Source organism: Carassius auratus, chromosome 8, assembly GCF_003368295.1.
Source record: "Carassius auratus strain Wakin chromosome 8, ASM336829v1, whole genome shotgun sequence".
Taxonomy (NCBI): Eukaryota; Metazoa; Chordata; class Actinopteri; order Cypriniformes; family Cyprinidae; genus Carassius; species Carassius auratus.
Genome location: NC_039250.1, coordinates 17,847,187 through 17,859,330, shown reverse-complemented (window position 1 = coordinate 17,859,330; position 12,144 = coordinate 17,847,187). Strand labels below are relative to the sequence as shown.

General features: G+C 37.8%; 1 protein-coding gene across 6 annotated transcripts in view; it reads left to right on the top strand.

Moving 5' to 3' along the window:
* Positions 1-12,144, top strand: part of LOC113107458 (solute carrier family 23 member 2-like) — a 31,941-nt gene that overhangs the window by 5,101 nt on the left and 14,696 nt on the right. For 2 of the 6 annotated variants that reach the window (XM_026269986.1, XM_026269984.1), the window contains 5 exons: positions 5,046-5,108; positions 6,503-6,759; positions 8,512-8,607; positions 9,295-9,411; positions 10,596-10,753. In XM_026269986.1, the coding sequence (XP_026125771.1) occupies positions 5,096-5,108; positions 6,503-6,759; positions 8,512-8,607; positions 9,295-9,411; positions 10,596-10,753 (641 nt within the window). In that variant the 5' untranslated portion in view covers positions 5,046-5,095. Of the gene's footprint in view, positions 1-193; positions 314-5,045; positions 5,109-6,502; positions 6,760-8,511; positions 8,608-9,294; positions 9,412-10,595; positions 10,754-12,144 lie in introns of those variants that run through there. The other 4 variants (XM_026269987.1, XM_026269990.1, XM_026269985.1 and 1 more) reach the window with 3 other exon arrangements.

The following is a 12,144-nucleotide window of genomic DNA, read 5'->3' as shown; positions in this document are numbered from 1 at the left end:
ACTTTTAAAGCCAATATTAGTTTGGAATCTGTGCATATTTCTCTCTTGTTTAGGATTATTTTATTTTTTTTGTACTGGAGAAAGAAATAGTGGATAGAGGATTTCAAGTTAGTCTTTGAGGTTTGTTTATTACAGACACACTGCTGTTTCTTCATAAGATGTTTGTAATGTTGTATTGTGATGTTTTTATCAGCTGCTTGGACTCTCATTCTGACGGCACCCATTCATTGCAGAGGATCCACTGGTGTGAAAGTAATGTAATGCTAAAGTTCAATGAGGATATGAACTCATAGACATCTTAGATGGACTGAGAGTGAGTACATTTCTAGTACTATTCCTATAAAGTATCATTTAGTGAAGTTCAGATTTCTGTTTTTTGACTTCAGTCTGCCTGTTCTTACGCCATATCTCTTGAGATCTTTTATTTGATACACACCTCTATACATTTCTGGTGCTGATCTGCAGTAAATCTGGGGCAGACTAGATTCAAGGCCTCACTGTTCTGCTGACCAAAGCTCCCCAGATCCCCCCGTTGAGTCAGTGCCCCCTTCTTTCCCGTGGGTTCCCTTTGTGTTTAATTGATGTGCGTCCAAGAGAGCCAGTGGATACAGTATGTTCATTTCTAAAGGAATTTGACTGTCCTGTGGTATCAGGCTCCTGTATTGCTGGGCTATTGTCACTAATCTCCCCTCACCACTGCGAGGGCTAATTAAACGGCATATTTGAGTGAATTAGCTGGGAAGGAAGAATGTGTTGTCATGGATGTGGAAAGGTCGCCTCTTTCTGGGGGGAACCGAGCATGGAGAATAATGACTCAGGGCAGGGTTTTGTTTTGTTTTACTTTATAATAGCAAGACCAATAAATATAAAGTAATTTATATAATCGTTTATACAGATTCATTGTTAATCAAGAATGATGAATGAGGGCAAGTTATGACTTTTATTATTGGCAAAGAACAATAAATATAAGTGTTATTCATTGTTTATATACTATTACAAAATGTATTACCTCTTTGAATTGGTCACTTTTTAATTTAATGTCTTAGTCATTTTGTCATCGTGCATTTGTCATTCATATTCTGTTTATTTTTGTTTTCATAATTTAACTAGCCTACTTATGCTGATTTCAGTTTGTTTTACAACATTAATTTTTTTTTTTACATTTTCATCTAATATTTAAATTGTATTCTATTTAAATTTTAATTACCGATAACTATTAGTTAAACGTAATGACACTGAAATGAGTGAATGTGAACAATTCTGAAGAAAACTATTGTTTTAATGTTTGTTGTTAAATGTTGTATGTTAAATGTTGTATAAATAGTTTCTTGTTTTACTTATGAACAATATTACAATGAAGCAAAAACAGAACATATTATACAAATATTATTTGGAGAATATTTATTTATATTACATTAAGGTACAGTTATAATTTTAGTACATAATGTTTTATTTTTTTTATTTTTTTACCTGAGATTATATTACAGAAACCTTTCCAGTTGAAGCCAGAATTATTTCTACTGTGATTTTCCCATTAGATATTAAAAACCGAAAGCTGCCCGTACTGCCAGACAACCAGTCAGTGAGACAACAGTAGCGGTAACAACTCCCTTGGAATATGCAAAGTGTATATTGACTATTTGTATGTACCTTGCAAATCATATTTCTTACTGTTAATACGTATATGTTTTGTAAGATTTTTATTTTCTCTCTGTGGCACCCTCTTGTGGATACTTAGGGGCTTCTTGGAGCCTAATTTTAAAACCTTTGACTCAGGGAAGGGTATAAGTCACATTATTCAGCATGATCTTAGCAAGACTTAAGAGGAAGTTTGGCTATGTATGTAAAATCTGCTGAGTTTTATTTGTCACGTTTGACAAGTTCCTCTACACAAGCTAATGACAGAGAACTAGTTCATTCCATCAAGTCTCTGGGCTGATTGTTAGACCAGCTCTGGTTTCAGTTCCATCAACATTTGATGGTTGAGCTTTGGGGGGAAAACAACAGCAACATTATAGTCTCTACTTCTTTTATAATTAGTTTTAAAATATTTGTATTTCAAATAATTGCTGTTTGTTTAACCATCTACTCATCAGGACTGCTGGAAATGTAGTTTTGCCATAAAAGGAAAAAATTACATGTAAAAAATATTAAAATATAGAACAGATCTATTAAATTTGAATCTGTTTTTACTGTATTTTTAAACAAATAAATGCAGCTTTGGTGAACATAACAAAATGTATGGATCTTAGTGACCCCAAATGTTTTGTGTTGCACATACTGTTTGTTGGCTTCTCAGAAAAATATACAGTGGCCCAAAAAAGTATCTGGACATTTAAGTCACACATACTATTTATGAATTGTCTTTGGGACTGAGTTTGACACATCTGAATTCCCATATGAGACAAGTGAAACTTTTAACGTTCACAATGTTGCTAAATGTGTAGGCAGTGAACTGTCATATTCTGTCCATCTGTCTCAGTGGCCTTCAGGACCAAACGCCTGACTATCAGATGTTTCATCATAAAGGCTGCAGCAGAAATGGGCTCAGTGCGTTTTGTCTGTAAATTAGCTTTGGAAGAGGTTTGATGTCTAGGTTTAACCTTTTGGACATCAGTAAGCTTAGATTTTGAGATAATGGGATCATTAAAGGTGACCAAAATGATATGTGATGTGCTTCACATGCTAGTCACCAGTACAACAACAGACAGTGTTGTGGGAATATAACAAAACATTCTGTCTGGACCTTTCTTCCCACAATAAAAGTGGGTCTCCTCTTCACGATCTTTAAAGCAGCTCAAGTTTCTCCTCATGTGCCCCTGAAGCTGGTTGGTGGTTTAGTCTTGCTCCAGTTATAATGGTTTCCCGGTGAGATGATGATCTCCAGGTTTAAGGTTTCTATTCTAAAGTCCAGTATTGATATTATAAACACAGCTCACCCCAGTTAGCCAAATATTTTTGTGGCCCTGAATTATTTTATTTTTTTCCACTTAGGCTCTTGCCAGATCTGCGTGGATGCCTTGTTTGTGAAATTTGAGTTGTTGGATTTGTTGTTTAGCTGCCTGCCTGTCATGTAATCAAATGGATTGTCTTCCGTTTGAAATCATGACTAAATCCGCTCAGACAAACCGTGTGTGACAGCAGTATCTGTGGACGGACCGTCCTTCTGTGTTTTGGACTGATGATAACATTAGGAGGACATGTATTATACCTGAGGGGTCATGACTAACAGCTGTAAAGCTGAGTGTTGAGAGAAGCTGACAGCTCACTTTGTTTGTCTACATGCCCACAGGCAGACACAAACACTGTTGATCAGTGGAATTATTTTAAGAAAATGTTTCAGTTTCAGAAGGATGCCCGAGCGTCTACTTCACAACAGCTGTGCAGAGGACACTATTTTACCCATAGGTCCATGTGGCAAAGAGTAGATTTGCATTGAGGAGGTCCATAAGGTGTTGTTTGAGATTGGGTCTTCATATGCAGTTATATTAAAGAGCCATGAAAATTCTAAGCTTCCTATCACTGTTTATAAATCCTTTACAATAGGTTTAAATCCATCCAAGGTTAAAAAACATTGTCATTTTGTCAAAATATCATTTTAAAATTACCTCAATTCTCAAAGATCCCCAAACGGTTCGCGCGAAGCTGTTCAAAAGATTCAGTTTCCTTAAACCCCACCTTTCGATAGCATACTGTGTTCTGATTGGTCAACAAACATAGTCAGTTTTGATTGGTTGTTCCGCACACAACTTCACGGTAAACAGTGTGTTAGCATCTTTTCGGGGTGAATTATGTCTTATTCCTCTCATCGCGAAGCAAACAGTAAAATGAAAAACTTGAACAGTCTCGCTGCTTTTTCTTCTGTGTGGGCGTATTCAAGCCGCACGCTTCAGTTTGAATCTGAATAGCACGTTCAGCGCGGGGGCGTTGTCACATTAGATATAATGAAGGGAGACGTGAAAAACGGACATCGCGTTTTCATATGGATTACTTTATCACAGAATATCTGTTAGCAGCACTTGTTACACTTCATTTTAATGACGTGTTTGTAAATGAAGATCAGCACAGAGAAAGGCTGCAGACAGCACACATACTGATAAGACGCTCGGGGAAAAAACAAACACATAACTTCATAATCATACTTCGCGTTGTGATTCGGAGATGCTCGACATGATGCTCTCACACCAACCAGAGCGTCTGTGTGTGGGGGTGGGGCAGGTCAGAGTTCCGTTTCTCCCAACACGGTAGGTGGAGATTATTATGCAAATCTATAACGACTCGTTTCAGCGATTCAGAGTCGACTCCTTACTTTAGAAGCCAATAACTTTATAAATCTTTTGTACTTTTTGGTTTAATTACTTTGCACATTGTTTACACTGATGGACCGCTACATCATACACTGTAATACAGGTAATTTTTGATTTCCCATCTGTGTGGCTCTTTAACTGTTATTCAGTACATTTTTGTGAGAAACTCCAATCAGTTTAGTTAAAAAGAAAAAAGAAAAGAAAAAAACCCCACACCGATTTCACAGCTGATCCAGGTCCTCCATACTAATTGAGTTCTCTTGAAAAGGGAAGATGTGGTAGTGATGACTCACTGATTCTGTCTGTGAAAGTTTTCAGAATAATAACTTGATTTCATTGTCTATGAGAACTAGTAAAATGATGGGAAATACCCACAACCCTGTGCCAAAGTTCATTCCCTGTTTAAACGACTACGAGGATGAGTACAAATTATTGTCTGTGCATCAGCTGCATGCTTGTTTTAAACTGAGGATATTTGCTTAAGCTTGTGAAGTGTTAGGCTTGGATTTGCTCATAGGCAAACGCATTCAAAATACCAACATGCTAATTGAACAACATACTTTGAATAATCAAATGGACGTGTTTGTGGCAAAATGGCTTGTGATTTGTATTTTGGCTGCTAATTAATACCTGTCCCCTCTATCTTTTCTTTTTGTCAACCCTCATTCCTTTCCCCCTCTCTACCTCTTTTCTTCTGTCTTTCTCTCTTCCACCCTCTCTATCCTTCTCTTCTCCCAGTTTAACCCCTCCCACACAGATGCTTCCGGCCGACCTGATTGGTGGGAGTGATGTGGGAACTAGGTACTCATTTCTTTACTGTCCCCAGCTGCACTAGGACACCTGCTTTCCAAATAAGAACCAATATAATGTCACGTTAAAATGTAAACAAGACTTTTGATTAAAAAGTTTTGTGAAGGCAATTCAAAGAATCATTTCTAAACCCATTATTAATGTTAAATATTTAAATAACAGTTTTTCACCATCTTGTCCCTAACACTATAAAAACTGGAGCACGTTAGCATCAGTTAGCGTGAGTTATCTTCATAAATTGGACATAATGGCAATGTTGTGATTTTCAATCATGAGAATGAAATTAAAGTTCCATTTTGGTTTTAATGAATTGGAAGACAACGGAGCAATCAAGCGTTAATCCAGGGTGTTTTAGGGGATTTTAGGTGTTTAAAATAGTGGTTGAATGTATGAATGAGGAAATAAAATGTAATATAACACCCTGCCGTACTCCTAACTATGTTGGATGCAAAACTACAATAACTGATAATAATACTTATCTATTATAATCTAATTATCTGTTAACATTGTACTGAATATCTGCTTTACATCCAAGTCAACCAATTTAATGTCAAAATATCTTGAGGTTTTGTGACTGTGGCTAGTTTGGACACATGTAGGAGTCTGGCATGGCATGTGTAGCACTTAGGGGCGTTTGTGGACCCAGATGGCTTTTAGATACCAAGCAGATGTGATTGTCCTGGAGTTCAAGGCTGCTGTAGGATCATGGGTGATATGGGGGTGGGGGATACAGCCGTTGGTGGTGCACTGACGCATCTAATCACGGTCATTACTAGGGAGGTTGCTGGCCCGAGGCCACAAGAAAAGTAAACAGGACTTGATGGTTGCCAAAATCAACAGTGTCCGCTGATAAAGCATGCTAACCTTCACCAGTCACTTGCTGTCTTTCTATCGCTTCTGTTTTCCATCTCACCCATCCCATCTTCATCATCCTACCCCCCCCCATTTTTCATCTCCTTACACTTTATTTTTTACCTCATTTTACTTTTTTTTTTTTTTTTTAAGACTCTTTTGCTTGTGTCCATAAATGTAGATGTTTGATCACACATCATTGTTATATAAGTGGTTGTTTGAGTCCAAAACCACACTCCAAAGTGTGTAAACCGTTATTCATTTGATTAATAATCTCAGATTTGGATTTGCTTGAAGTTTCTATTTCATTGCATGTTGCATAACTTATTAATCAGTTCATTCTGCCTTTGCCTCCATATAATGAGTGTGAAGGACTCAGTTTTTATTTAACAAAAAACTAAGGGATGATTTTTAGGTAATTTTATTGGTTTTGACTATAGTGATTATGGTTTTCTTTTTCAGATTATCTTCAGATGAGCACTTTCATTTCATTATTCATTCATGAACAACACTGCTCTGTTTTCTGACCCCAGATGACCTGGCTGACCAGTCAGAGGAGCATGAGAGTGTGCTGACAGCCAGAGCAGCAGTGTTTCTACCGGAGCGTGAGAGTGAGTGGAGGAGAGGAACAGAGACCGAGGGAGAGGAGGAGGAGGAGGAGGAGGCAGAGGAGCAGAAGGGAGGAATGGGTGTTGGTAAAAACACCGCCCCCAAATCCATGGACTCCGCCACAGAGCCTGGCAAATATGAGGAGGAGAACAAACACAGTGCACACTTCTACCCCATCCCAGTGAGTGTGTGTTTGTCTGTGTGGAATGATGCTAATCATAAGATCAGAAACAATGCCTTCTAGCCTGTTATTACAGTGACTGTTATTATTACAGAATGAGCAAATTGCAACTTTTAAATATGTGCAATTTAAAAGCTGGATTTTTGGAATTTTCAGTTTTCTAAGCTCAGTAAGCTACAAGGAATGGCAAACATGGTATATATAAGGTTTTGAAGACACACACACATCATAAATATAATGGTGACACTTCACACTAGGAATGTAAATACAAATACTTTTCAAATGTTTAGGATTTATTTAATCAAGAACACATTAAATTCTATATATATATATATTTCTAAATTAAAGTGTCACAGTTTCCACAAAAATAGTTAGCAGCACATCTGTTTTCAACATTGATAATAATAAATAATAAAGAAATGTTTCTTGAGCAGCATATTAGAGTGATTTCTGAAGGATCACGTGACACTGTGGACTGGAGTAATGATGCTGAAAATTCAGATTTACCATCACAGGAAAAACATTACATTTGAACAATAACTCTAAAAGAAAATAATAAATGTAGGCTTGTTTAGCCTTTGACCAATCCAATAGCTTGGACTATCCATTTTAATATAATACATTTTAAATACTTCAACATTTCAAGTTGTAGTATAAATTTACATTAATTAATGTATTATGAACAGGCATGAATTAACAGCGAAGAATAATCTCTTTATAAATTAACATTGTAAACATTATAAACATTACCATTCATAAATGCTTAAATATACATTTAAATAATTCCCAATTTTAACAAATAATATATTTCAATACTTAACTAATTTAATTATAAAGTCTGTTTGTTTGTAACGTGAGCCCCTCATGTTCGCATTCTCACCACTGCAGGGAAGTTTTTTGTTTAAGTGAAACAAACCGAACAACCTATGAGCTGCTGCTGCTTTTGATAGTGTTTTTGTTGCCAAGCATGCATATTTAAACAAAGCATGTCAAGAGATTAGACACATGCTGTAAGAGATTATCTTTTTTTCACCGAAGTGTCCCTTTATCAGTCAATTCATTATGGTCTGCTCTCTGTAACTTGATCTGTTCACTCATTTAAAAAGAGGTGTCAAGACTCCGGTTTCCCTTAGTCATGCCAAACACTCCCTTAAACGCAATTACATAACAAACCACGTCTTGTAACGTTTATGTGTATGATATCATTCTTTTAAATTGACGAGGAATCATTGGTGACGCATATTCTTTTCTAGTCCCCTTGTTGAATAATTTCTGTATATAATAATTGCTTGAGGTTACTGGAAAGACCATATTGTTGCCATCTAAATCTTTTGTCTAGTATGATGTAATCAGAAACCACCAAAAACTCCAGTACTTTAGAGCTAAACCTCATGTAATCCTTGTTCTGGTGAACTCTTCCCTACATGAGTGTGGTCACTTACTGTATCTGCATAACACTGCCTCTGAGCGCCCTGGTGAACTTTAGTGGACTGATATGTTTTGCCAGTGAGGGGATGTAATATCATGAGATGTAAGGTAAAACCACTGTATGCGCTTGTCACTGAAATCCTGGCATAAGAGAAGGTGCCAAAGAGAACCAAAGCAAAGCTTCTGGAAGATTAAGATGTCCGCATTCACTTTTATCCTTTGTCATGACATTAGAAGAGTTTGCAAGTAGTGTCACCTGTATTTGTTTTATTTATTTTTTTATTGTAAATATGTGATGTTTGCACATTTCTGTGTATTTGAAAGGTGGTTAATGGTGTCATGCAGACCCCCGGAGATCAGGACGCAGAGGACACGCAACTCATGGCCATTTATGCAAAAGACAGCCAGACTGAGGACAAAGTGAGATTTTTGTAATGCTTGTGGTACTATTAGAAATGACACACTTCACCTTTAATCAAGGGGCTGCTCGTATCAGTCATGCTTATCCATGTTAAGCCCCATTCTGTAATAGCTCAGTCATTATGACTCGGCACTTTTCCCCCACTGAGAGAACGGGATTTGGGAGGTCACAACAACCAGTGGAATTTCCTCAATGTTTGCCTCTAATACAGCAGTAATAATAGTCTCCCTGTTTCTTTGTTCCCACTAATATTTGTCAGAAATGTGAATTATTTTGCTGGTAGTGAGTTGTTGTAACAAATAACTGTTGCATCTCCCAATAAAACTTTGAAAGACACAGACAAGAAGACTTTTATGGCTGTACTGTATCCTTGCACCGCTTTAATTAGTCAAACTGTTAAAACAAGTACGTATTTTCCATTACAACATATTTAAGATGTAACAGAATAACTCTTATAGTAAAGCCTTCTATCAATTTGGAGTTTGAGTTCATTTTGGGGATAATTGCATATAGAGGAACTGATTTCCTGCTGATGCCGTTTGAATTGTGAGCGGTTTTGCTGTTTGCATGTGCTGATGCCGTTTATAGCGTGCAGCTCTCACTCAACTTCTCTGTAATAGAGGTTGGTTACCATAGGAACAGCAGAGAACCTGAATCCCATGTGTCTTGTTTCCTCTCCCCTTCAGTGCTCCATATCAGAGACTGTGGACAGTACAGACAGCATAGATGCCAGGAGAATGGACATGATCTACACCATAGAGGACACGCCGCCTTGGTACCTGTGTGTGTTCCTAGGTTTACAGGTACAAACACATGCACAGCCACATGTGGACATACTGACTGGAACATCCTGGGCCCCAGATGTTTAAGATACTCATTTATCAATAATGACTCAACTAAGAGTTTATAGCAGTGACAAGATCTAGAATTTACAGCAGTAATGCCTGAGTTTGAAACAGCAGTCCTTTACTTTACAGCAGTGAAACCTTGACTTGTAAGCCATAACGCTCAACTTTACAGCAGTGACAATCAAATTCACAGCAATGAATCCTAGACTTAGAAATCTAGAATTTACAGCAGTGACCCCCGACTTTAAAACAGTGGCTCTCAACTTTCACTGCTGTGAACACTGGCTTGGAAACAATATCACTCAACTTTACATCAATGGCATTCATCTTTACAGTAGTGACACTCATTTTTTACAGCATTGACCATCAGGTTTGAAGCAGTGGCCATTACACTTTACAGCAGTGAATCATTGACTTGGAAGCAGTAACACTCAACTTTGCAGCAGTGAATCCTAGACTTACAAATCTAGACTTTACAGCAGTGAAACTAAACTTTGAAGCATTGACCCTCAAGTTTAAAACAGTGGGCCTCAACTTTCACTTCTGTGAATGTTGGTGTGAAAACGGTAATTCTCAACTTTACATCAGTGACACTCCTCTGAACAGCATTGACCATCAAGTCTAAAGCAGTGGCTCTTAACTTAACAGCAGTGAAACCTTGACTTGGAAACAGTTACACTCAACTTTACAGCAGTGATCATCGAGTTTGAAGCAGTGACCCTTGACTTTACAGCAGCGACCATAGACTTTAAAATGGTGTCCCTCAACTTTCACTGCTGTGAATCCTGTCTTGGAAAGAGTAACACTCAGCTTTATATCAATGACATTCAACTTTATAGCATTGATCATTGAGTTTGAAGCAGTGGTTAACAGCAGTGAATCCTGGATTTTAAAACAATGAGCCTCAACGTTATTGCAGTGACCTTGGATTTATAGCAGAGACCCTAGACTTTAAAGTCTAGTTTCACTGCTGAAAGTTGAAGGTGACTGCTTCAAAGCCCTGACACACAACTTGAAGCATTGACCCTAGAATTTACAGCAGTGACTCTTGACATTGAAGCAGACTAGAGATTTGGTTTCCTCCTTTACAGAGATAAAAAATTTTTTTTCTTTTTTTCTTTCCACACATTTTTCCTCAGCACTATCTTACCTGCTTCAGTGGAACTATTGCAGTGCCCTTCCTGCTTGCTGAAGCCATGTGTGTGGGATTTGACCAATGGGCAACCAGTCAGCTGATTGGCACCATTTTCTTTTGTGTGGGCATCACCACCCTGCTGCAGACCACCCTTGGCTGCCGGTAAGTGTGTGTTTGTTAAAGCAAGGTTTAGAATGTGTTCCAGACACATTGTGCCATGGAGACAATGCTAGATACAGGCTCACATCCAGCCTGCGTGGTGAATCTCATGCAGTGCTCCACTGTCAGTGAAGTTTAATTGATTTACAAGTAAGCTTAACAGTTTACTTATACCTTATTTAACTTTTTTTCTCAGAATCCGTTATTCTGATAAAACATATAAAATAATTCAGAATGTGGCAGAAACCCATCTGTTGTGTTCACTTTTATTGTGCACACAGTATGTTGTTTTTCTGTGGGTGGGTGGTTTTATTGATTGCTTTCTGAATATAAGATTCAGGCTTAGTTTGCAAGGGCTTTTAAGTTCAGCAAGTACCGCTTCTACTTGCCTCTACTTTTGTTCACTTCCAGAAAATATGGTAGAGAAGAGGATAACATCTAGAACATTCTGACCACAGTAAAGACCGCTGTGGAGTTTCTCAGCTTTCTCACTGGCCTGTCTATGTAATTGAATTTATGTAGTGATTTTGAGAAGTTTACAGCAAAACTGTGCATAAAAACGAATGCCTATTCACAGAGTAAGAAATATATTAGCACATCATGACATATAGATCATGTTGAACACCGCATCACTCGTTCATGGTTTGGGTAAGTTAGTCAGAGCAAGGGCATGGACTTCATGACCCCACAGAGGTAAACATGGAGTTTGCAGTTATTGGAAAACCATTAGTATGAATATAACACTTAAAAGTTCCATTAAAGTGCCCCTATTATGGGTAGTGAAAGGTTCATATTTTGGTTTTGGAAATCCCCTCCAAAAATATATGGATTTGTTTTTACCTTACTTGCTCAACGAATAATTTTTCCAAACCCCTCCTTTGCGTGATGCTATTCTGTGGCGATTGGTCCACTTGGTATCATTTTAATTTCTTCATGCCTGTAATGCCTGATAAAGCAGCGTTTGTGAGTGCAGTGCTGCTTTGTGTACAGCGTTACCGGGGAAACAGCTGTTTTTGTCGCTCCTGAAGCTGCACCTAGTGGAAAATAATGAATTGGCATTTTCATTCAGACCAACACGAAAAGACCAACAAGTGGGCAGGCAATATGCTAATGTTGATCTCAACGCGAAACAGCTTGGGATCCTTTTAAAAAATGTTTCAATGGCGTGAATCTTTTTTTTTTTACTTTGTGGTTTATGATTTTGAGTTGTATGGGACTCGGTCGGTTAACACACATCCCTCTCACAATATATTGCTTTACAGATCATATATTTGCCGCTCAGAAATATTCACGCAATCATGCAGCACGTATCAGAAGATCTGCACTCCACTGCAGTTCACGTTCACACTCACTGATCTATGTATAACTGAGCCCGTGCACTTCTTCTAACCAAG